Source organism: Mustela lutreola, chromosome 1 (genome assembly GCF_030435805.1).
Source record: "Mustela lutreola isolate mMusLut2 chromosome 1, mMusLut2.pri, whole genome shotgun sequence".
In the NCBI taxonomy this organism is placed as follows: Eukaryota; Metazoa; Chordata; class Mammalia; order Carnivora; family Mustelidae; genus Mustela; species Mustela lutreola.
Window position 1 is genome coordinate 187203150 of NC_081290.1, and position 27242 is coordinate 187230391.

A 27242-nucleotide genomic window follows, 5' to 3' on the forward strand; every position below is an offset into this window, starting at 1 on the left:
TCATGTGACTGAGCCACCCAGGCGTCCCTATTATCTCCTATTTCTGATATATGTACATATTTTCTTGTCTATTTTAAATATATACATATTTTTAAGCCCCCTCAATCCTACATCTATTTCCACTTCCTTCTCCCTTGCCCTACCTTCACCAGCTAAGTCTCTTAAAACACGCGTCTAGACTCCTGCCTCCCACTCTGCACTCCCTGTTCACGCCACCCACGGCCATCTGGTTTCCACTCACCACTGCACCGAGCTCCCCTGTAAACACCTAAACGCTAGGTCCGAGAATGGCCTCCTTTATCTAATCTTACCTCCCCCAGCATTTGTCAGTGCTTCTCCCCCCCTTTCTTACAACTCGCTCCTCTCCTGGATGCTAAGATAAAGCCCTCCTGGTTTTCCTCAAAAGCCGACAGCTCCTTCTTGGTTCCTTCCACTGGTTCATCTTCTGCCTTTCCTTGAAGTGTTGACATTCCATGAAGTTCTGTCTTTAGCCCCTCTCCTGCCTGTACCCGGAGTATACATTCTTCTTAGGAGCGCCTGCCCATGGCCATGGCTCCAAATGAATGTTCTAGAATGCAGCTGGGTATCTCCACGTGGGTACGCCACACACCTCGCCAACACTGAGGGCACCGGCCTTAATCCCACCCCCCGCCTGGGATTCTCAACTCCCTGTCTTGGTTAGCGGACTTATCACTGCTTAGAACACCCAAGCAAACATGGTCATTAAGCTAGGCTCCTCCTTCTCTTCTCAGTCCCATATTCAGTCAGGAAATTCTATCCACATAAATACGTCTTGAAACCAACTTCCTCCCAAACTGCTTAGCAAATCCCCGAGTACAGGTGCCCCAAAAACCTCAGCTTCTTCTGTGGTCTCTCCCTAACATTCTCCTATCTCCCCAGTACATTCCACACCGGTCTCATCCTCACCACCCGCCCCCTCCACCCACTCTAGGCAACTCACCCTGGGATAAAGCCCAAACTCCTCATGACCAAGTTAGTCCTCCTGACTCCCACATGCCTTTTTCACTTTCATTTGTTGCTGCTACCTCAAAGGCTTTTTCCCCCCAGCCATGCCAGACTTTTGGCAGTTCCCAGAATCCCCCATGCTTTTTATGCTTCTGTATCTGTCCACATATTATCTCTCTACCTGGAAAAACTCCTAATACCAGCTCCACGGCCATCTCGTACCTCCCTTTCAAGACTCATCTCAAGGGCCCCCCCAAAAGTCTTTACCGACTCCAATCTGCACACTGAGTCTGGTATTCCTCTTCTGCGCTCCTGCAGCACTCCCAAACTATGCCTGCTATAGTTCTTAGCACACCGCATTGTTATTTTTACTGTATTTTTACTATTTTTAGTGAACACAGAGTGGGTAACACACACACGTACACACAGATAAGCATGCAGTATTTACTCAAGAAGCATTAAAAAACTGAGGATGAAATGTATAGTCATATTAATTTTAATCTTGGACAAATACACCGGGAAGCTTGTCTATATTCACCGTGGAGTCACACAGAGTCTTCCTGAGTTGAGTCACACAGCAATTTCCATTTGTCCCTAGAAGTAGAGGTGGAAGGGCTTCTGACCTTGGTTTCTCTTACGAAATGACCACATTGGCTGTGCACTAGACATCACAGACTGTCCGAAAGAGTTAGCTCCTTCAGGAGCTTACTGTCCCACAGAACCCACAGAATCTCTTTCAAGGAAAAAGTTTGTAGTGAGGTTTTGGGATAGAGACATTTCTGTGCATCAAGATTCTTTTAAAATATAGTAAAACAAATAGGACCACACATGAAAATTTTGCTTTCAAACGGAACGGTCGTTCTTATGCTAAGTTTTGAAAGTTCACTCCAATGTCCTTCTGCTACCTCTCAGTTCTGTTGGTTATTAAGTTTCAAATCACTGTCATTGAGCAAGCAGTGAACATGCAATAATTACTTGGTATTTTTCTTCCTCCTTCTCTATCATCTTTAAATCCACAATATCTCAATCCAACTGATGTCAGCAAATCCAGTCTGTCCCAACTTTTCTCTAAAACTCTTAAAACTATTTGAATGAGGTGTTGAGCAGCTGTCAGTTATGGATTTGAAAATAAAAAAGAGCCTGAAAATTGTACGTTCAGTATAAAAAGATTAGGTGAAGCAATTCAGAATGTTTAAGAACTTTAAATCAAGTTAAAAGCAGTTACTATGGCCAGACCTCAGGAAGCTCCACTTAAGAGTCGCATTAACCTGGCAGTCAAACTATTTAAAATGAATAATGTTTTTTTCACATTTCACTCACTTTCAGTATCCACAAAAAAAAAAAAAAAAAAAAAAAAGATAACAATGTGCATTGGCACACTGGCACTGCAATATGGTCACGTAAGAGTAACTTTCAAGATTTAGCATCCGAAGGACAGAGTGAGAGCTATTAATCTGTGGACTTGATGTGAGCTGGACCCCTCTGAGGCCAAAAGGTGTAACTCCTCAAATAACGAAAGGGCAATTAGGATATTCCAGAAGCTTTGCAACATCAAAACCAAGAGAAAAGTCAAGAAAAATGTGCAATTTGGATGCCCACAATAGCTGAGTCCAAGATACAAGATGAATCTACCGAAAGTGGGGTGAATGTCAAAGTCAGCCCGAGGGCTCTTCTAACCCCCTCTCTCACTAGTTCATGCTATGGAATGAGCATGAGAATTTCCCTTCTGAATTTTACGTGTGGAGCTCTGTGGTTCAAGATGGTAGCCACTAGCCGTATGAGGCTATTTAAGTTTAAATTTATTAAAATGAAATAGGATTGAGAAGTTAGTTCTTCAGCAGCAGTCACCACATTTCAGCGCTCCAGTCACAGGGGGCACGAGGCTACACCGGGTAGCACAGATCGAGACTACTCCCACCATCACGGAAAAGTTCTATCGAACAGCGTTGGAGAGGCATGGCTTGAGAAAAGATGCTTGAGGTGCTAGACTCGCCCGCTCTAGTTTTCAGAGCTCCCCAGCTAACGTGAGCTGCGTTCTGATCATTCTACCTATAGGAGCAGAGCCATCATCTCCTCGAGGTGATATGCAAAACTTCCATCAGGATGTATCTTTCACCCGGAAGAGTTCAGGCAACACAGACCACAACTCGGCAGGCTGCTGTATTCAGCCTGAGCCACACTTTTCACCACTCAACTGCACATCAAAATGCTCCCACACATCAATTTAATTTGTGACCCCCTGCCAGCTAATATGTACTAAGGAAACAGGCATGGTCTTTACACAGCTTGTTGAAAAGGAGGATGGCAAACATGAATCTACCTAAAGAAAAGGAGCTGCTGTGAAGCTGACCTAGATTTCTTCCTGCCATCCAGGAAGTGCTCCCTGTGCTACACTAGGGTTTGTTTGTGTTGTCTGGTGCTTATTGTTAAAGAAGCACACTCCAGAAAAACAGCAGCCATCTATCTTCCCTCCGTGCTTATGCCTGCCAAAGCTGTCACTCATTACATGAAATGCAGGGACAGTTGGGAAGTTCATTAATTTGCCCTTTATTCAACACCACAACCTCAAGAATCTTAATTAAACATTTTAAGTAATATGGACAGGCTGAACAGGCTCTCGACAGCTCCGTATACCATGGTGAAAGGCACGGTTTGCTGCACTGGGGTACAACACTGAAAACTGATCTCATTGTAGTACATTCTAGTCCAAAACATGGAAACTCGATCCAGTGTGGCCACATCCTAGCTGTGTGACTGGGCTAAGTTATTACTTGTCTCATTTCATTCATTCTTCTAGAACCTCCTCCCCCGAGTTCATTCACTTCCAAGACAACCCTCCCCTTCTCCCCTTCACGACTCTTCAGCCATTTAGATAACAGAATTCCATCCCACATCAACCCTGCCTCTCTCACACCTACAACATTATTCTCCTTCCTCTGACTCATCCTTCCTGGACTTCATCACACTGACTTAGCCTGTCCCTGAAAAATACACCTTCCCTAGGGTTCTACCTGGAGGATCTCCCATATGCTCATCTCCAGCAACTAACTCGCTGTTGGACGCACATTATCTTACCTATTACCTAAGTAAGTGAATCAATGCACACTTTGAACTTCGGCTATCAACCCTTTACAAATGACTTTCAAATCTGCATCTCTAGTTCTGCTCTCCACTTCTCTTCTTAAACCCTAGGACCACATTTTAAACCACCTTCTAAGTGTTTCCACCATGTTCTTGCAGTAGCTCAAGTTTAACATCTCCCAAAACCAAACTCATTGTCTTCCCTTATTAAACCCATCGTTCAATAGTTTTATTTCTGTTCATGGGAACAGCTGCTCTCTTAAGCTACTGAAGTTCAAAAATCGAAGCACACTTTCACTTTTTAGTCTTTATTTGCTCTCAATCCCCATTTCTGTTCAGCCATCAAATCCAGTCCATTCTACCTCCATTCTTCTTCCGCTACCCTACTTCAAGTTTTCATGAAGTCTTATCGAACTATCATACCACTAACCAATCCCTCGTTTATAATCTATGCACAAACCATTGCCAGATGCACATTCCTAAAGCATCAATCTGATGTTAACTCACTGCTCAAAATCCCTTCAATAGTTCCCAATGACCTCCTGAATTAAATCTAACTTCGACATTCAAAGGTTTTCTGCAATCTGGCACCAGCTCTCTTTCCCGAAATCCCATCTCACACTCGGTCTTAGCTTTCCTACCTGTAAACTTTGATTCATGTGGTTCTCTCTCAACCTGATAATATCCTTTCTTCTCGCCTCTTTCTTCCCCGTTTTCAAGACTTGGTTTAAGTGTAGAGCCTTCTGCACTCCAACTCCCTTCCTGTTCCCTCCCCTCTGCACTCCCCCCACCTCCTGTGGAAGGACAGAGAGGACAGTGATGTGAATTCTCAAGTCCTTATCCAGTTTTGTGCTGCAGCCTCCTTCACACCTTCAGGAGCCCCACAGAGAATATAAAGAGAGGAAAGGCAAGACAAAGGAGCATTCCTTGTGACTGCCCATTTCTGGCTTCAGCCTCATCCCTGATGTGCTCTCAGTAAACTGGGTGTCACTCTCTCCAGCCTTGTTTTGAACCTGAAGGACTCATTCTGTTTAGGCCAGTGGTTTTCACATCTTTTTTGAAAAGCACTTATTTCAAAGAGAATCTTTCAGCGATCAGGATATAAATGTGGAGCTTCTCTTGCTGAAATGGAAGAGTGCTTTGGAAACCGGCACCAGGTAAATGTTAAAAAATGAATTAACTCTGACCAGTTATTCCATTATAAGTAGATTATATATTCACTTTTCTTTTTTTTTTTTTAAGTCTATCCTTTTCTTGCTCCTTTAGTTCATAAAAAGTTCAGGTCATAATCTTCAAGGTGATGACCTCATTTTAAAAAATCCTAAAACCTTGAAAAATATTCTATTAAAGCATAACTCTGAATGCACTCACCTCATGAAACAAGGATAAAAAGATATAATCATAGATAAATTAATATGAAAATGGGAGATCAGTTTTGGTTTTTAAAAAAAAAAAAAAAGGTGAAGGGAAGTTCTGCTACTACTTTAGCCCAAAAGACTAACTTTCTAGACCTGATTCATGCTGCAGCATGAATGGAATATAAAGCTCGAGGAATAACATTTCAAGAGGAAAAGAAAACGGAACGGGATGGTTATTTAAAGAATCATCAACTTGTTTTCATGCAAATGACCAGAATAATGAAATAAGCAATCCTGCCAACAGGACCTAGAAGCAATTGCTTTTAAATAGGATGCTTGAAGCATTAACCACCTAATTCTAGGAGAAATTGATTAACTAATCTCTTCTTTTTCGTGAGTAATACCAATCATATACTATACGTTGACGCACTGACAAAATTTATATGTCAAAGATATAATTTTTCTTGAATATTGCTATCAAACCATTTACTTGACAGCAGGTCATGCTGATAAAGATATATTTACCAAGATTTATGGTGGAAAGGAAGGGTTTAATGACCGCAACTTGTGGGATTTCTGAGAAAGCAGTCCCTGAGAAAATTTCTACCCAGAAAGTGGGGGAGGGATGGTACCCGGTAGAAATCAAGGCACATACGTGATTCCACACAAAACTCAACTAATTGCAATAATCCACCCACAATGCCTCAGAAATGCAAGCTATGTAACCTAAGAACAAAACAGAGCGATATAGCTACAAGGGAAGCATCGATAAAATGCTATGATTCTCCATAATTCAAAGCATTTAAAACACCAAACACAGATGAGGCTGGGTGCATGCCTTAGGCAGGGAGAAGTCTAAATGGATAGATGTGAATATGAAGGAACGCTTTAGAAACAGGCCATAAAATACAAGTTATGATAGGTCCTCCTCCCCCCACAATACTGTCAGGAAGTAAGTTATTGAACAGGGATCGCTTATGACAGTGAGAAAAAAGGCTGGCCACCGCCTCCCCCTAAAGACGCCTTTACAAGGTCACAGATATATCAGTGTCATACATGCATTTAAAAAATATTACAGCAATAAACTCCGGTTAGAGTGGGTTCCACCTCTATGTTCACGGGAAAGAACAAACTCCAAACTTCTCCTAAATTAAAAGGTAATGGTAGCAAACCCTCCTGGAGATCTCTCCCATCATCCCCATCAGACCCTCAGGAAACCTGACTGTTTGAGACTAGATCCCCCATAGGCAAATGAGCTTAATTTTGCCACACTTTAGCACCAACTACAGACTCTCACAATCAGTGCAAGTGTCTTCAAAAGACAGACTGCCTCACCCGTCTCATTTTTTGTAAATGCGGCAACAAGCCATTTCTCTTGTTTGATCCGACTACCGAGATCTATTTTTTGATCCTGTAGCCACTGACTCCACATACATCTTTATTACTGTACAAGAAAAACTGTTACCCTGAGGTTTAAATTTCCCTAAGTTCACCATGCCTCTTCTGAGAGTATATCTCCGTTTTAAGACAAGACTCTCAGGAAAACGGAGGAGGGGGCAGAGGGCCTCTGAGAGAAAATTCTGGGTGTGTTGTCTCAACTACAAAGTGCCAACACAACATGACAAGGACTCAAAGTCCAGCCATCCCTGGACTGCTAAGAGATTAAATAAATGGAAAGAGGTTCTCTTCTCTGGGCAGGTCGTCTAAATCTCTCCAACGATTGCCCAATAACCAAGTATGAGCAAACACACTCAGCGTCAATCCTTCAGGCTATGAAGAAGTCAAGCACGTTGACAGCTCGCCACCCACTGTGAGAGAACAAACAACTTCTATGAAGAATTCTCATTCTAAAAGCTGATAATAAGACAACCCGTAAGTGAAATTCCATGAACACGAAGGACTCGTGCAAATCATATACCCGCAACCACCAGTATTCACAACAAAGCAGAAGAGACAGGCTGGGTACAGACTGGAAATCAGATAGTATAAGAAGAGTGAGTGAATATTGTGAATAAAAGTGAATAAAATGAATCAAACTTTTGGCCAGAGAGTGGATTGTTTCTTTTGGTGAAAACAACTGAACAAATATACAGAAAGAACTTGGGGCATTTCGAGAAGCATGTTTAACAGGAAGGAAGAAGCTAAGTCAGAAGAAAGGCACAAAGAAAAGGCACCTAACCAGGGTGCCTGGGTGGTGTGGTTGCTTAAATGTCCAACTGTTGGTTTCAGCTAAGGGTCTGATCTCGGGGTCCTGGGATCAAGGACCTGATGGGCTCCATGGAGAGTCTGTTTGAGATTCTCTCTCTCCTTCTGCCTCTGTCCCTCCTGTTCGTGCTGTCTCTCTCTCTCAAATAAAGAAATAAAATATGTTTTTAAAAATATTTTTATTTATTTGACAGAGAGAGAGAGAGAGAGATCACAAGTAGGCAGAGAGGAAGGGGGCGAAGCAGGCTCCCCACTGAGCAGAGAGCCCGATGTGGGGCTCGATCCCAGGACCCTGAGATCATGACCCGAGCCAAAGGCAGAGGCTTTAACCCACTGAGCCACCCAGGTGCCCCAGAAATAAAAACTTTAATCTTAAAAAAAAAAAAAAGGTACCTAGTCAACCAGAGAGTTAATAGTACATTTCCTTAAGGAATTGGTCCTTGAAGTGCATCCCAAAAGTCATGTCGGAATCGGACATATCAGATGTATCAGGAAGAAGGGGGACCGTATTAAAAAAGCAGAAAGGCCTGAGAGATCATGGCATATCTGAGGCACGTTTACTTTGGTAAAGCAAAGCACACAGTGGATAGCACCTACAGCTAGTCCTAAGAAAAAGGACATGGTGTATGTGACTGGCACAAAATGAGTAGGAGAAGAAGACAGAAGGTGATGAAGGGCACTGTAGGCTACGTTGAAAGAGTGTCAGCATTGTCCTCAAGATGCCAAGAAGACATTTAAACACGGTAAGCATGAAAGTGACAATCAAATGTATTTTACAAAAACCAGCGTTAGGGATGCATTATAAGGGATAAGACTAGGGGTAAACGGACCAATTAAGGGACATTTCTATCAGTGTGAAACTCCTTTCCTCACTATAAAATGAGGATAAGGGTAAACTGAGGCAGGGATCGTGAAACAGAGTGAATGCAAGAGACAAGCAAGACCTAGTAAGTAACAGAGAGTGTAGGATGAGGAAGTACTCTAAGATGTCTCTCAGACTGATTTAATGCATGGGGTAGATGGTGGTACACTTCCTCAGGATAGGAAACACAGGACAGAGGGAGGTTTGGGGAGGAGAGATGCTAGGCTCAGTTTCAGACATCTTGAATTTTAGGAAAATAGAACAAAGTGTTTAGAAGCACAGGTATTGAAGACAGACCTGGATCTGCCACTGATTTCTTATGCTTCTTGGACAAGGGGCCTATCATCCTCTGTTCCCTCATCTGTCAAATGCAGTAAGAGAGGTCACTACTCACACGGTGACAATGGGGGTTATATGAGATTATGAAAACCCTAAAGGAATGCTAGTTGCTGCTTGTCATTAATATTTTTGAGCTAACTGTGGAACCCCTAGACTGAGATGTCCAGTAGGCAGTTTTAGAACATGGTCTCACATTTAGATGCAAAAGGCAGTGGACTTTACAGTAAGTAAGCACACCACTTACTTTACCAGTAAGTAAGCACAACTTGGGAGGGGGGTGCAGGAATGGGAAGAATGGGGGCATTGAGGCTGGAGATACAGATTTGCCAATTTGCAGGATGAAAAGAGGAGTCAAGAAAGACTGATGACGAGGAGGGCAAGCCATGGTTGTTAAACATCACAGACACACACTGCATTATATGGAAAGGGGCATTCCCTATTTTGCTGCAAGTAACCTGGTGAATTAAGTATAAAAAACAGATACAGAATTCTTCCAAGGGCCCACAGAGAACTATTACCCTGAAAGGAAGAAATGAAAGAGACATGAAGAGGACATGAAGATAGTAAGAAAAAATTGGCTTCTAAGTAAGATAAAGCCAACTGGGGGGAAATCATCAAAATAAATATGAGACCAGAGGATTTCCCAAATAAAGGGAAGGGGTATAGGCAGATGTTAACACAGTTTGTAGAAAAGTATTAAAACAAACAAACAAACAAATTAAAAAGAAAAACAAAACAGCTACCAGTATTTTTCCAAAAGGAAAACCAGAAAGGCTCTATGAGGAAGGAATGAAACTGGCTCCTATAGGAAGGTAGGTAGGAATGTGCCAGAAAGCACAGATAAGGGAGTAAGACTACTCTATTTTTTTTTAATTTTTTGAAGATTTTATTTATTTATTTGACAGAGAGAGATCACAAGTAGGCTGAGAGGCAGTGGGGTAAACAGGCTCCCCACTGAGCAGAGAGCCTTATGCAGGGCTTGATCCCAAGACCCTGAGATTATGACCCTGAGTTGAAGGCAGAGGCTTAACCCACTGAGCCACCCAGGCACCCCTAAGACTATGTTATATAGTTGTGACTTTTAAGCCATATTAATGATTTACATGTTCAAAATATATAATTAAATCAAGAGGTGAAAGAAAAAAAAATCTAAAACTGAATATAAACAGAAACAAATGATCTTAACTATGTATTTATATAGCTAATCGATCACACACACAGAAAAGGAACTAACTTGTGAACTTGTAAACACAGTACTCTGTCTATCCTCCATGGGAATCTATTTAAAAGGCAAAAAGAGGGATGCCTGGGTGGCTCAATCAGTTAAGTGTCTGCCTTCAGCTTGGGTCATGGTCCCAGGGCCGTGGGATCAAATCCCATGATCCCACACTGGACTCCTTGCTCAGCAGGGAGCCTGCTTCTCCCTCCCCTGCCCATGCTCTCTCTCTCTGTCTTACAAATATATAAATAAAGCCTTAAAAAAAAAAGGTTTAAAGGCAAAAAGATTGACAAAAAGTCTCAAACTTTATTTGGTAGGTTTGTTGTCTACAGTGGTCTTGGTAGAATAATTTCAAAAAAGTTTTTATTTAATTTTAAGACATTGGCATGGCTGGGAACCAAGGTTCTCACCATGGGAAAAGAAAGATACAAACAAGGAACAGAGAAGGAGGAAAGAACATTGGGGTATTAAACTAGAATTGATATGTATAGAGAGAGACATAGATAATTTTTATATATATATAATATCTATATATGAAGTTATATATAAATATGTACAAAAATATTTAATGATATAATATTTCTGTTAAAATTGTAATATATAAAATATGTAACTAAATATGTAAATTTATTATACTTATATTCTGTCTGCTGACACAAGTCAATAGCAAAGGGCATACTTCCTTGTTATCTAAATGTCACTCCTCCACTGGAAGGAGTCAGGAATCAGGACCCTGATTCCAGGTCTGGGGCAGGGAAAAGACAACGTGAGAGTAGACATCTTCTTACAGCAGAAAATAAGAAAGCACTTAAAAATTAGAGGAGATAGATCAAAAGGAAGCAAGAGCCAGAACAAGGGGTTCCCACTGGCCAAATGAGACATGATGAAATATAGTACACTGATATATATATATATTTTTTTTTAATCTCTGAGTCCATTGTGATTTTCAAAAAAGAGGACAGGAGGGGTTAGGGTAAATCCTTCTTTACACAAGAGCGCTCCTACCCAGTGTAGAGAAATGATGGAATTAGAAAAATCACTATTTTGTAGCTACCGGTATAATACTCGATTCAGACAAGGTTTATCAATGCTGCCAAAACCACTACATGAACAGTTTTTAGGGAACAGGATGTTCAGTCTCAAAATAGCCCACAGATTACTGATTAATTACAAAGAGACAAAAATGAAGAACTCTGTAAATCCACCGAAACTAAGTAACTGAACTTTTATAGTCAACCAAGGGATCAAATGTACCATTCACCACTACTGGGACAGACTGAGGTGAGACTATCAGAAAAGTGACGACAGCAGCTATGCTGCGCTCTGGACTGTGACTGTGACCTGAATCAGACAGTGGGGAAATGATGAATCTGCGGAACTGTGGGACATGCTCCAAAACATCGCTCTAGACTTAACAAAACATCAGAGACACCCCCGACTCCTTTAAAAAAAGGGGGGGGAGGGAGATGGAGGGCAAAGGAATGCTTCTAGATTAAAAAAAAAAAAAGAGGGATGTGAAAACCAAATCCAGCGCACGATCTCCTCTCCAGTAGATTCTGGATCAGGAAGGACAAAGAAACACACAAAAAGAACACCAATGGAACAACCGGGGAGATTTGAATATGGACTAGATACTAGATAATATTACTGAATCAGTGTTACATTTCTGGAATGCAATAATGGCACCGAGGTTAGGCAGGAAAATGTCCTTATTCCTCAGGAGTTGGAGCTACACGTCGAACGGCTCAAGGACAAAGTGCCACCATGCCCGCAACTTGCTTTCACGTGGTTCAGGGAAAAAAAAAAGGAAAAAACGTATGTGAGTATACACGACTTAGCTAGATAGGCAAATGGACAAAATGTTAACCCTCGATGAATCCAGGTAAGGGGTTTAAAAGCATTCATGATCCTTGTCTTTTAACTTTCCTGTGGTTTTAAAATTTTTCTAAAATAAAAGTTAAGAAAAAAAATAAGACTACAACCTCTGGACCACAAAGCCCAACCTACTCAACTATGAATGTGCCTAATTCAATGCCTGGTATACAAGCAGATACTCATTTTAAAAATAAATTTTTTTTTAATTCTCCTTTTTCTACCAGATGCCTTATGGGTTAGTGACAGAACATATCAAGTTCTTGATATAAATAGAGTACGTAAAATATAAGAGGTTGAGTAAAATAATAAAGTCCTGTCTGTGATTTAAAGCTCTCAAATTTGAGGTTATAATCACTGCTAGTTTCTTCAAGGAGACAGGGGGATTCCATTTACTTCCAAAGAACATCTGATTCCAAGCGGGATCTTATGGCCACTTTGTTCTCCAGTCTCAGCTTAAATAAAGAGAGCTGAATACATCCTGAATTAATCCTTCCAGCCTAGCATTTCTCAGTATTCCCAAACATGATCACAGCAGCACCCGTAGCCAGAGCCATAGCCCCTATCCGTAACGTGTGGCTGTTTTCCTAAGAGCCTACGTATAAAATACTTTTTCTTCTCGAGTACATTCATACACACGATCTTTTTTTTTTTTTTTTTAACACCCTGTAAGGTAGATTGTTTTTGCTGTTTTTAACTCATGAGTAAAGCACTAGGCTTTACTATTCTGTAACCTAAACTGGGTATTCCGCTTGCCAACCTGGACCAGAGATAGAAGAGATTTGCTTCAGAAAAGGGAACCGAACAGCCACTAACATTCATGTGATTACTAACAAAACTCAAAGAAAAGAGACAGAGGTCTCTTCACAAGGATGTGTGCTCACAAGATACGCACAAGGAAAAGTGAAGTTCAGTGTCATTTAAGCTAATCTGTACTTGAACCTTTTAAGAGATAAAACCATTTGAGCAGTAATTGAATACTACATTAACTTGGGGTTTTTTTCCTCCCTATCTATGAAGTTTTCATTGTTTAAGTAAGGGTTTCTGCAAGAGGAATGCAGCAATGCTCCTTTCTTATTCAGAAGAGAGACTCAAGCTGATAACGTCTGGGTGGCTTGGCTTATCACAGGTATAAGAGCCAAGCACATACCACACTTGGACATACAACTTTTTCCCAAGACTGACCCCAAATACTCTGTAATAATCAAGTGTTTTCTTATCACTGAATAATGCTATATAATCCTCTACTAGCAAGCTCTGAACTTGGCAGGGGAAGGATCCCAGAGCAAAAATAAATAAAATAAGGGGAAAACGGTGGCAGATAATATTACCAGATAGAGGCTTTGAAAAGATCCTTAAGATAACAAGATTAGCAGCTAGACTGAGAAACAAAAGTTTCATTTTTTTCTTAAGCCGGTGCAGATGCACCCTCTCCATGATCAACAGAAATGCGACCCATCCTGACGCCAGACGACTGAACTTAGGCAGGCAACACTGTCCTCGGAGTCAGAGCTCTTTAAAAATCGGACTAGTAAGGGCTTGGCCTTTAGCACACTGTCCTTCTAGCTCCCCAAGTAGGTACTTCTTAGTAACTAGACATTCTGAACATAAGCACCAATCACTCTTCTAAGGGGTAAATCTTTTGCATCATCTTCAGAGGGGTATGTCTCATTGATGCCAAGTCAGCAGATCCCCCTCACTCTGACCCAGAATTCTGAAGTCTTCCTACTCCTGAGGGCTCGACTTTTTGCGGGAAACTCTTACTTTGCTGGCGTGTAATTTGTTAAGTCAATCACGGCATTTTCATGCTGTAGTAAGTGCCTGCACGCGAAACCGTCCTAACCAAACAGACCCTACACACAGTCGGCACCCCGGTACTGAAAGTCGTCATTAAAACAAACGGCTACAACATGTGCACACTTCGATTTACTGTAAAGAAACATACTCATGTATATACCTGTAAAGCAGAAAAAGAAAGGTCTGTGTCAGGGTATAGTTTAGATAAGCACGTGTTGGTGAGACCGACGATGCAAAGGGAAGGTGTTTCTCCGCAAGGTGGGCAAGGAGACTCAGCAGGCCTCCACCTAGAAACCAAAACAGTCAAGTGAAAAACAGGTAAGAGGGAAGTGTCATGCAGAGACAACCAGCTAAAGGCTGAGAGCAGAACCGCTTTCTTCCTCAGTTCAGTAGAGAGATCTGTCTTCCGGTCCCACCAGGACCGAACTGGAAAAAGTAGTAAGAAATGGGGGATAAGAAAGCAGTTGAGGAAGGAACAACCTAAAGACAGAACCCGGAGGACTGCGAATCGGATGCCAGATCTGAGATTAGGTTTTCTGGAAGGGCAGTGTCACAGCGCGGGCAGGTAGGCTTCCATCCCGATCGGCAGAGGCTGGGGTCAGGGGAATTGCCTGGGAAGCTTCTGCTAGTAAGACATGCTTTAGAGGACGTCGAGGCCAAGAATGTCGTGGAGAAACAATCAGCCCCATTTTATTTCCATCCAAGAGTGAAAGCTAAGGAGGGGGAAAAAAAAAAGACTCTGAATTTCAGGACCTTGGAGACCAGGACGACGGTGGTGTCATTTGCAATAATGGAGACTTTGAGAAAAGTTGATACCTATGGCAGAAAAGATGAAAGGTTGAGCTTCTGACATGTTAACTTCTACGTTAATCTGAGCCAAGTGGCGATCTGGTACAGACAATGGGAGAGATGGGGCAGGTGAACCCTTTGTTTGCAAGCGGGTTCCTCCCTGTCCGCTCCGGGGACCTCATAATTTAATTCCAGTTTGACACTGCAGTCCACGATTGGATAGCTTAAGAGCCCCTACCTTACCGAGGAAGACTGCCAAGAGCAAGATTCTTCTTCCAGGCATTTTTAAAAGTCCATGTCACTGGAATATCATCTTCAAACACTGAGTAGCATTTAAATATATATCACAGTGCTTTCATTTTAAGCCTATTTAACATTTCTGAATCTCTAGATCAAAATGTTGGGTCAAATGACTCTATTCCAGTAAAATATCTACTAAAAGAAAAAAGTTGCCCCACCCAGCGCACATCGCTCTTAAGATAATCACCGCATTCAAGACACCTGTCAGTCATAACAGATTTCCTTAGTGCTGCTCTCTCTCAACCCCGCTGCCAAGTTGCTCTTTTGAGTAATAATAAAGGCCACACGTCACTTTTGCGGTGCATGTATATAAATACCTCCAGCTCCCATTCTTCTAACCCTAGTTCAAGGCCAAAAGCACCAAGGCTTTGGAGGACCAGCACTGGAAGATCTTCAAAGAGAAACTGCCCATGAACCACAACAGCAGCTGCCGGCTAGAGCCCGCAATTTAAATCTCTGAAAAAGAAACTGTGGCTTCTGAAATTTAAACAAGGAGGTGCCACTTGTAATTACAAACATTCCAGTGGGTCCCTTCCCTCCTTGATGGTTTCCAAACAACGGCTTTTTATTTGATTTTGGTGGCGCTCCCCAACGGAGGCCTTCCTTCGTGCTTTTGCTGGTGCCGTGGCCAACTCAGAAGAGGGGCGCAGGTGGCGGGTTTTTACCTGGCCTGGAATGCCCAGATCCCTCAAAACCATCTCATGTGTAATTACTTGTTTGGCCGGAAACCAAAAAAACTCAGTGCTTCGGATTTATAGCCCACATTAAATACATTTGTGAAAGAGCCTCTTAATGTGCACATGCGCGCGCACGCACGCACACACACACACACATGCCCCTTCACGTTTCACGAACCTTAGAAATGGAACCAACCTATTTTCCCATAAACCGAAGTTCAGAAATTTAACCCTGAAGCATTCCAGCATCTCTAGCTGAAATTAAAAAATCCCTCTTTTAAATCAACAGGGCAAATCCAGAGTAGTAAAAATAGTAACCTATTTTCTCTGCCTACCCACCCCGTACCCCCGGTCCTACAAAAATAAGACCCAAATACTTACAGCTTGTTGTAAGGGTTTCCCACACCAAAGAAGGCATTCTGTGATCACTTTGGTTACAGAATACGGGCTGAAATTAGCATTTAGCCAGCGTGAGACAAGAAAAGACATCTTTTTTTCTTTTAAGCCATATACTCATAGAACGCGAAGGCATTTATGCCACGGAGGCATTCAAAGATAAATACACGAATGAGGTATCTCACAGCCATCAAACTAAAATAGCCTTGCCTACAGAAGTCCTCAGATGGAGAGCATTCATTCTGAGAACAACTGGAAATGGCCAGTCTCGCCATGGGTGCTTTCCATAGTGCGCCACAGTTGAGGGATTAGCAACAATTAGGGCATATTTACACAACCATATTTACACAACAATAAAACTCATCTTCTCCAATCCAAACAAAACCTTGCTCAAAATAAACCAAACCACACACGAAAAGGTCTCCCGTACAGGCAGTAATCGAAGCTCTGGCTTCTCTAGTTTCTGCCTCGGCTTTGCGCCACCGTAATAAGCCTTCACCCTACCCCGGTCCAGCCGGGGTAGAGCCAACGTTCTGCATTACCAGGGGAGAAAATGTACATTCAGTTCAGGATACTATGATTGAGGGGAGGGAGGAGATAGGGAACTGTATTATAGATAGATAGATAGATAGATAGATATGGAGCAAATGATAGAATGTCCAAGATTTGTTGAAACTCATCTGAGAAGGTGAGGAAGCAGACAGAGGCCAGACTGACCACGGATGGATAATTTACAGAACTGGGCGACTGGCACACAGAATGATGGCATTCTTCCTCCTTTTGCATGTATTTGGAAATCTCCATAATAAAAATGGAAAAGTAAAACATGATCCATGTTAAAAAAAAGTCATCTTGCAAATCTTTTTTTTTTTTTTTTTGCTTAAATTACTCTTAGCTTTTTCTCTGCTTAAATGAAAAGGGACGAATAGCTAGAAAGAAAATCAAGATCTCTTCTTGCTCTTGACTAAGGATTCTTCCTTTTGGCCTTAGTTACACGGGACCTGTTCCACTGTTAGTATTAATCCTTGAAAAGACAAACGAAGAGCTAAAACATCTAAAGCTGGGGCTCCTGAAGCCGAGTTTTCACACATCTGACTTATCACAGTGACACACGTCCAAAAGCTCTCCCCTATGAAGGTGCTTTGGACGGCATTCGTGTTGTGACTGCCAAATAAAGTCCAGAGGTTTCAGAATCATTTGTCAACACCAAAGACAACCTTACCAAGAACCGGTGCTTTTATCTCAGAGGTCACTCCTCTGATCCATGGGTTTATTACCTAGAACACCAATTAATCTTGCTGTCTTCACAAGATAAACTAGGCCTAGCCAAGATATGGTGTGGCCATGATCCACATCCTCGCTGGGGAAACCCTGCTGGGCAGTGGAAGAGGTTTGCTGACTCTACATCAATGGACCTGGTCCCCATCCGGGCCATACAGCTGACTTATCCTCAGTTCCATGGTCAGCAAGCACGGTCCTTCCCTCTCCAGGTTGAGGCTGCCTCACTACAAAAGAATGAGATTTCAGCAGACGATCTGTAACCTCCTTCCCCTTACAAAAATTCCACAATTATAAGAATCTCTAGTTCCTCAACAGGTAATAAGAAAAAGGAGTTTTGGTGTTAAAATGTCACATTTTCCATTACATACGTTTTGATGCGCATATGAATATTGTATTGGGTAAGTTTTGTGTATATGTGCATATATATGTACATATATGTGTGTGCCTATATACATATTTGAGGAGTGCACATACTGACTGATACCATTAGGTATTTATATGGGACTAATTGCTTCCAACTCAAAGCAGCAAATTTTCAATTCTGCAACAGATGTCGCTGTGTGATTTCTCCTTTCTATGCTGGATTTTCAGTTAAAAACGCCCAGTGTAATGGTCAGTACTATTCTTCCCAAGAAAGAGATGCAGCATTTGAATCCTTAGGATTTATTTCTTACAAATTTTCTTTATAAGCTGGTAAATTTCCATTCAAATCATAGCATAGATTAGTTTGGCCCCATTTAAGAGATCTCCCACATAAAAATAGGCCTTTTGTGCACGTACATGCACGCGCGCACACACACACACACACACACACACCCATTTTTTAAATGTAAATTCTAAGTGGCCGATTAGGCATTAAAATGTCACATACAAAAACCCAGAGAATGAGACAGTTTCTATTCACAGCAATACTATCAATTTTTTAAACCCTGAAAATCATTCAGCAATGCAGGCCAAGGAATTATAAAAATTCACTTATGTCTGAGGCCAAAATGTACCAGGTGTGGGCAAAAGTCACGAATAACTCCAAGAGCACCATTAGTGATAATGAAAATTTTGGATTTCAGTTCTTATAGCATTTCTTTAAAAATAAATAGTAAGACTAGTATTATAGTTTGCAAGATATCTTACCTATCTGACATTCTCTATCAACCACTGCTTGACACATGTCACAAAAAAGTGACATCTCTTTCAATTCAACCAGTAGGTCCTCCAATGACCATGAGTCTCAACAGGTAGCTAGCACAGTCTTCTGTTGAAATTCAGAGCTAGGAGAAAGCATTTCAAAGCCTCCCTTTCAGACCCAGGAACCTGTTACCTTCTGGGCTTTTAGAGGGAGTAGAGCGAGATGAGCAGTCAGGGAGTCCAGGACCGACTCGATAAGAATATGAAGTCAGGAAGTGGGAGAGGAAGCGAAAGTGTCCTGCTTTTTGGCTTCTCCCCTGTCCCACTCCCCTTTACCAGGAGGGCCATTGGGGAAAACTGGATAAAGCATGTACAACATCCATATGAATAAAGCTCTTTGTTCCAGAGAACTGCCTGCTCTTTTATTCCCCCCTTTTTCCGTATTTGTTCATTTCAAAAGATTGCTCAATGGGCCTCTTGTTCCTCCAAAATGTCCCAGGCAAATAATGCAAGCTTGTCTCGTCACACAAGTCACTAAATGAAGCCTTGTGCGTCTCCAGTGACACACTGTAAATATAAAGTGGCATTAATGAGGGATATTTTATCAAAGCTATCACAGACAAGTGCAAGTCCCTCCTGCGGCTATTCAATTGATGCAGGGAAAGGCAACAATAGCAGGATGGCACTTTTTGTAAAGTCCCCATCCCCGGTATACAAGCCCCAACAGGCCGAGACAAGCCAAACTCAGCCCCTGGGCTTCCCAGCACCAACACAAACCCCCACCTATCAGCCAATCTCTCTAACGCTAAAAAATGTAAGAGAAGCAACACCCATGCATACACGGGTTCACGCCGCAAGAGAAGCAACACCGATGCATACACCTAAAACGTAACAGGCGTGATTTACACTGAGGAGCGAGTTTCCACAATCCCGTTTCTGCTGTGTTTCATTAACATCCACTTACTCCACACACCACAGGAGGGATTGGAGATTTTCTCTCGGGGACAGACGGATTCAGTGACAACTGAAGACAGAACCAAGACCTAAAGCAGGATGGCCCCAGACTGCTATCCCAGCGAGCATGTAAATGAAACACGCCTAATGAAGTTCAAGGGCAACACCAACAGGTTTCTCTAACCTGACAGTGGCACCTGGAGGCCTCCGGAGAAAGCTTAACAGGAGAGGACTAAGGAAGCAAAGCCCCTCTGGTGCCTGTCTAGAAGTCTCCTCCAGGTGCCCAGGACCTGGGGGCTAGGCCCACACTCCTTCCCCAAGCCATCACCCAAAAATGCGGAAAGGAAGAAACAGATTTAAAGGCAGTCATCTCACCCCCTCACTACAAATCAAACCCAATTACTTTCTAATTTGAACACAATCTGATAACCAGCGTACAAACAGGGATGTACACAAGAGCAAGAAGCTGCTTCCATGGTAACTGGCAACAGAATTTTCTTGTAGCTTTGACATGCACGGTTCAGTTCCAGACCGCTCCTTTCTGAGTCCGCATACATCCCTCGCTGGGAAGGCAACTTCTCACCGCGAGATAGTTACAAATATAATACTGTCGCTACTACCCGGTGCCGTCAATGAGCAGGCTTGACGGAGGAGGCATCATCTAGACCTCCTCTGTTGCCAAGCGGCATTGCACGGCTCCCATTTTTAGTCAAAAGGCAACATCCCCGACCAGCGCTGTTCCCCCCCTTTTTTGCAGCCAATACAAGTCTATTGTTGCCTCTATTATGCGCCAGTTACCGAGCCTTTACTCACGCTCACGTTTAACTGACACTGGCGCTTTTTACAATGCAGCAGTATGAGGGATCTCTTTCACGAACATTTTATTGAACCCATCCAGTCAGAGACATCACCCGAAATGAAGTTGTAACCACACCGGCAAAGGCTGAACCCAATTATCTCGTAACTCATAAATTAAGAATTCACAGAGGAAAAACACATAAACAACATCCGGAGACAAGCAGTGGCATGGAAGAAAAAACCCTCTGCTCTGGAACTGAGCTGCTGCCAGATTCCCACCCCTGTGCATCCCTGATACGTTCCCCGAGCCGAGCTCCCTTGCAAGCCTGTTTGCGGCGGGCGGGGGGGGAAGGTAGAAACCAACCCGGCATCCCCGAAATCCAAAGCTAGTACCCCCGACATCCCCGTTTCCTACAGCGTGACTCCTGCGGTGTTTACGTAACTGTGTGTCCTCTAGCGTGTAAACAAAAGGCACAGCCCAAGCGGAGAGGCGCCCAGTAGAGGCACGGTGGCCCCAGAGCTGCGCCCGCCGCGGCCGGGGGCTCCGCAGGTGGGGGCTGAGCTCTCGGTGTCCTCCGCCACTTGTTGCTCGCGGGTCCTGCAGCTCCAAGGCTGCAAGGAGGGGCTTTGCAGGCGCCGAGCCCTGCTGCATCCCCTCCTGCACCTCCCGCACCTCCCCCCCGCGGTCCCCGCGCCTCGGGGCCCCGCTCCCCACCCGGAGCCCGCAGCGGCCGGCGAGGGATGTGCGGATGCCGCGCGGCCGCGGAGCTCGACGGTGGCGGGAAGGAGAGGCAGGGTGCAGTACGGCCAGCCTCTCGGCTGGGGAAGAGCTCCGGCTCCCTTTTGTTAGCAAAAGCAAACACTGCCCTCTTCTTTCCCGACCGCGCCAACGCGCCCGGCACACGGGCAGCCACACAGCGTGCTCCTGCCGAGTGCACGGCGTCTTCGGGGAAGGCGCCGGGCGTGCAGAGCCGCCCCTGGGCAAATTCCCAAGACAGCTCCGCACACAGGGGGCGCCCGGAGGCCCGCAGGGTGCCCGCCTGGCCGCAGAGGCCGCGAACCTCCCGCCACCACCCTCGGGCTGCCGAAAAGGACCGGCAGTCTGTAAATCCGGCGTCCCCACTCGCGGCGGAAGACGCCGTGGGGCAAGCGGGCTGCGGGCTCCCGGCCCCTTCCCGCAGAGGCGGCGACAGCAGCCTCCGCACTCCGCGGGGCCGGGCCTGAGGAACTTTCCCAGCCTGGAGCCGAGCCCGGGAGCCCCGCAGCCGGGCAGCGTGGGGTGGAGGGGGGGGGTGGTGCGGAGGGCCGCTACCGGGCTGGAGGGAGACGCGAGGGGCGCGCTGTTCCGAGGACGGGGGCGGGGGTGGGGGAGAAAGGCAGAGCGCGGGGAGAGCAGGAGCGACCAGACAAGTCTGGGGATGTCCTGTGGATCGGTGAGCAATCACGCTGGAGGCGGCTGCTAGTCAGCCATGGGGAGGCTTGGGGGATAGAGATTTAGGGGGCCCGCTGGAGAGGTGGGGGCGAATGGGCAGCCCTGGGACGGGAGGACCTGCAAGTTAGGGGGACAACAACGAGTTTGGGAGGGTCCGGAAGGTTGGGGGGGTCCCCTCCATCCATCCCCTTCTCCCATCTTCTCGAGCCCCCGGGCCCCCCATTCTCACTCCACTCCTCACCAAGCCGGGGAGAAAAGGTGTGGGTGCAGCCATCCCTAAGGGCTCCAATTCCCACCCAGATGGGCAAGGGAGAAGGGAATCACCGAACCCCTCTGCCCCTTCATCTCAGCCCTGAGTTTCCTCTCCACACTCCCTCCGACTCGGATTTAGGAAGTGGGGGAAGGTTGTCATGGAAACGTTTCCCCCTTCCACGGCTATGGCTACTGGGGTGCCTTAGGAGATTTAGAGGGCCAACCGGCCGGTGCCGACACCTACCTGTGGGGATCAGTGCCGCGGCGGAGAGGAGCAACAGCAGAAGCCGGAGTCGGAGCCCGGGAGGCGCCGCCGCCGCCGCCACCGCCGCCACCGCCGCCGCAAACTGGGATCCGCTCGGCAGCACAGCACTCGCCATGTCGGGCACCTGCCTCAGACTGGCGGCGGTGGCTTCCTCCGGAGCCCGAGCGGACAACTAATGAGATGCTAATGAAATGCGCTGGAGGCGGAGTCCGGACCGACCAATCATAGAGCCGCTAGCCCAACCCGGCTCTCGGAGGACTCGCCCCCTCCCCCACCCCGCCCCCTGGCGCTGGCGTTCGGCGGCGCGCCCGCGCCACCTAGGGGCGGGGCTAAGGGGAGGGGCGTATGCAAATATGTTTATGTTAAAATTCGTTTTCGCTTCCCTGGGATCAAGGAAAAAGTGTTCTCCTGGGCGCTTGGCTTGTGGGGGCTCGGGCTCCAGGGGGCGGGTCTCGCTTCCCGGACACCTATATTAGGAATGTATATAGCGATGGCTATAACCGACCGACGACTGGAGAATCTCCCTAGGAGGAGGGCTCCCCTGCCCGGTACACAGAGCGCATCTGGCCTAGAAACCACACGTTGCAAATTTCCGTCACTCACCTTGCACCGAAGGAATAGATCTTTGGAAAACGGGGGCTGTTCGGGAGTGGAGAGTGAGAATGCAGGTCCCCGGATTGACAAAACAATCTGGGAGAAGTGCATGCGTGCTTTGCACGTCCGGCGGAGCGGGAGAGCCCGCTCAACAACCTAGCGGTAGACTTGGGCATAGTTGGGAGAAAGGAGCCCGAGTCGGGCTCTGGGATTTTTGAGTCGGTATCTTTGCGGTAGATTTTCCGGAAAGGTAGATCGGGGAGGGTCGGCTCCGGCTCCCCAGCTTGCTGAAGATTTCCCTCCTGCCCTTTATATATATGTGCGTATTTATTACATTTGACATATGTAATAATATATATTTACGATTACACACATACAACAAAAAATCTTTTCTGTCAAGGCTTCGGGGTGGTGGGCGGAGGCGGGGGTGTGTGTGTATTAAGATGGGGTCTGCCATCTTCCTCCTTCGGGGTTCAAACCCATTCCCTCCTTCTCTACGCCCCCAGTCCTTCCTAAGGCGGCTGGGGACCAACAGGTGCTCTGAGCTTTCCGTATCTCTGGGAGAGGCTCTCCTGGCTGAAATGATTTGCTTCTGCGGACTCGCTCTCTCCGAAATTGCCTCTGCTTTCTTTTCAACCAGGCAGCCGGCTCTCTTGTTTGTCTGCTTTTTAATTACTTATTTTCTTCCCCTCTAGAAGATCGTATGCGCTCTGACCCTCTGTTGCTCAAGCATCAAATTGAAGGACGAGCCATATTAAGTGTAGAGGTTTATAATAATTTAAGTATTCATAGAATGCAGAACAATAAGATGTAGGAAATACAATTTGCATAATAAATATCAATATCACAACAGCTAAAACAAACCATGACAAATTATCTGTGGCTAAATGACCAAGAGATTACTGAATGTAAATTGCTGTAGTCTAGAGGAGCTGCACCGAATGACTTGCCTGGCCCTCTGTCCTTGTCTAGCTAAAAACATAATAAAATAATAAATAAATAAATAAATAAATATTACATATCAAAAAGGAAGTCAAGATCTGCCAACACCCACCAAATGAGTTACATTTAAAAACAGCCTCCTAGTATCCATTATGCATAAACTAATTTCAAGACTGCCCTGTCTTCACAGCCCTGGATATTCTGCTCTGTAACTACAGGCCCTGATGCATGAACTACAGGCAGATCTCCAGAAGTCAGGAAAGCACCAGAAAGCACCAGTGTACACACATGGTGCTACATGAGGAAGGAAACCATCACCGTGTGGTCACCAGGATAAGGTCCAATCCGCAAAGTCCTACCTAGTCTTGTCACCTCTGGAAGTACAGCTACCTGGACAGACCAAAGGCAGAGCAAAGAGTTCTGCCAAAATCAGGATTAAAAAATTTGAGGCTATGTGTATGTTGAAAGTGATGTGTAGGGACACCTGGGTGGCTCAGTCAGTTCAGCCTTAGGCTCAGGTCATAATCCCAGGGTCCCGAGGTGGAGTCCCGCATGGAGGTCCTTGTTCAGTGGGAAGCCTTCTTCTCCCTCTGCCCCTTCCCCTTGCTTGTGTGCTCTCTCTCTCTCTGACAAATAAAAAAATAAAATCTTAAAAAAAAAAAAAAAGTGATGTGTAAACTGTAAAGTAAGGTCCTATATGCCAGAAACTCGAGCACCTAGCTCAGTGTAATATTGGTATTTGCTATTATTATTATTATTGTTAGCTTTGCAATTATTGTTTTTATTAAGTATTTTGCATACACAATCTCATTTAATAGTTGGAACAATCCCCATGGCACATACTATTATCTCCCATTTTATATTTTTGAAACATAGAAAGATTGAGTGATTGCCCTGAGGTCCAAGTTGTTCTTTTTTTTTTTTTTTTAAAGATTTTATTTATTTATTTGACAGAGAGAGATCACAAGCAGGCAGAGAGGCAGGCAGAGAGAGAGGAGGAAGCAGGCTCCCTGCTGAGCAGAGAGTCCGATGCGGGACTCGATCCCAGGACCCCGAGATCATGACCTGAGCCGAAGGCAGCAGCTTAACCCACTGAGCCACCCAGGCGCCCTGTTCTTTTTTTTTTTTTAAGATTTTTTTAAATTTATTTCACAGACAGAGATCACAAGTAGGCAGAAAGGCAGGCAAAGGGGTCGGGGGGGAGGGAACCAGGCTCCCTGCTGAGCAGAGACCCTGATGCAGGGCTCGATCCCAGGACCCCGGGATCATGACCTGAGCCAAAGGCAGAGGCCTTAACTCACTGAGCCACCCAGGCGCCCCAAGGTCAAAGTTTTTAAGGTGCAGACAAGTCTTGCACAATTAACCACTATGCTATACTGTGCCTCAACAAATATTTGTTAAGTGAATGAATAAACATCACATTATAATGCATGAATAATAAGCATCGGATAGCTACATTTTTAACATAAGGCAAAAACATGCCAGCAACTGAGAAACATTTTTTTAGATAACAGGATTGCATTACACTCCTAAGGAAAAGCATTCCTTATGAGGCTGAATCTCCACGAGAGTCTAGGTAGGCCCCAAGCCTCCCACACTAGGAACACAGTATGGGGACATTGGAAGATGTGGAGTGTTTTCATCTCCCTTCATTCTCTTGGCACATCAAATGAACACCTACTCAAATTTCCAATTGGCAAAGAACAATATGGGACATTTCTGTAGGAAATGCTAATGCTGTGTGACTTACCTCACCAGAGAGATGCACATAGCTTTAGAAATTCCACCCAAAAACTGCCACCTGCGACACAAGCTTCAGGAACCTGGTTAACACCCATGTCCCCAGTCATGCGACATCTTTAGCCCCGGTCTGCATGGAAAGACCCACAGCTGAAAATTTAGGATTAAGCTGTTGCTACCCAATACACTAGCCACGCTCCCCACCCCCCCACTCAGCTCTTTCACACTGAAGATCTCGCCAAGCGATTTAACATATGGAACATGTGAAGAACGTATCAAATTCCCGCAGCCGCTAAATACAAGTTATGCCTACTCTGTCTTTCTCATAGTAAAGCTCGTCATTTTCTGCTTCATGGACCAGAACTCCTCGCCAACGACAAGTTCCAACATTTTTTCCCCTTGCTACATGGATTTAACCAATTTTGAAAGCCAGATGGTGTTTTTGCCATTTATAACTGATAATCAATTGTTTTGTGAATTTAATTTTTCAAGAAAGAACTGAAATACTTATCAGAATTACAATCTGGGGACTTCTTGTGTTAGAATAAAATTGCCAGAAGTGCCGAGAACCTAGTCCTTTTTTTTTCTTTTTTTTTTTTTTTTCGGGAAAACTTTAAAGAGCGAGAGGGAGAGAGACCCTTGTATTGTTTGCCTTCACTCAAACAGTTGAAAAATATGGAAAAACATATAGGAAAAATAAACATGAAGGAGAGATTCCTGTTTTGCTAAATAAATTAGGGAATAATCAATGAGAACTAGCAACATTTTGCTTTTTAATATGCTAACTGTTTGGGTATCTGTGTATAAAAAGCTCTAAAGACAAATTATTAGGGAAAATAAAACAATGCTTGGAGTCAGCATTTGCCCTGCTACTGCAGTCTTTGAGTAACCATAGGGAAGTGGTTTAATCAGTTTACGGACTGAAGGTTTTTTGTCCTCCCCACTGGAACACCCCCCCCCATTCATCTGTTGAAGCCCTACCCCTTAATGTGATAATATTTACAGGTGGGGCCTCTGGGAGGTAATTAGGTCTAGGTGAGGTATAGGGTGGATGGATACCATTCTGATGTCCTCAGAATCGATACCAGAGCTCACTCTCTATGCGCAGGTACTCAGTGCCTGTATGTCAGGAAGGGGGGCTCTCACCAGAGCCTAACAATCCCGGCACCTTGACTTCGGACTTTCGGCCTCCAGAACGGTGAGAAAACAAATGTCAGTTATTCAAGCTGCCCAGTCTCTGGTATTTTGTTATAGCAACGGGAACAGACTACAATAATCCTTAATCCTAAGCTTCCATTGTCAAAGGGTAAATTAAAATTATAATAAATGTCAGCTTTTAATAGAAAGTCTTCCATAAATTAAAGTAAGCTAGCAGTATGTTAGAATATTGGACTGGATAGACTCTTGGTCTATCTAGCAGGTAGCTCATCTGTACTCAGATTAAGACTAAGCTGCTCATCTTCCGGGGCATCAGTCTATGAATCTTTATGAAATATAAAGCCAGCTAAATCCGTACTCCTAAATGAGTAATTAACCACTTTACCCACAGGTTTATTCTTCTAGAATCCTAAAGTTGACAGTAAACTTTTGCATATCGAGACTAGAATACCAGTTCAAAGGAAAGGGAAGTGGGAAAGTACTGTATAAACTACACAGAAACCAGGTCGAGCAGCAGCCCCTGTGCAGATGGAAAGGAAATTTGCCTTGGAGACCAAGTCACAGTTTGTCGCGATCAGATATCTAAGAATATATCTGGGTATATATGACTGATCCAAAATCTCTTTTAAAGATTTTATTTTTTTAAAGATTTTATTTATTTATTTGACAGAGATCACAAGTAGGCAGAGAGGCAGGCAGAAAGAGAGGAGGAAGCAGGCTCCCCACTGAGCAGAGAGCCTGACGTGGGGCTCAATCCCAGGACCCTGGGATCATGACCTGAGCTGAAGGCAAAGGCTTAACCCACTGAACTACCCAGGCACCCCAAAGATTTTATTTTTA

General features: G+C 44.5%; 1 protein-coding gene across 8 annotated transcripts in view; it reads right to left on the reverse strand.

Annotated features, from left to right (window-relative positions):
- Nucleotides 1-22114, reverse strand: part of CADM1 (cell adhesion molecule 1) — a 325193-nt gene extending 303079 nt beyond the window's left edge. For 6 of the 8 annotated variants that reach the window (XM_059181474.1, XM_059181468.1, XM_059181432.1 and 3 more), the window contains exon 1: nt 21948-22114. In XM_059181474.1, coding sequence (XP_059037457.1) covers nt 21948-22083 — 136 coding nt within the window. In that variant the 5' untranslated portion in view covers nt 22084-22114. Of the gene's footprint in view, nt 1-14731; nt 14787-15105; nt 15134-21947 lie in introns of those variants that run through there. The other 2 variants (XM_059181450.1, XM_059181441.1) reach the window with 2 other exon arrangements.
- Nucleotides 22115-27242: the final 5128 nt, after the last annotated feature.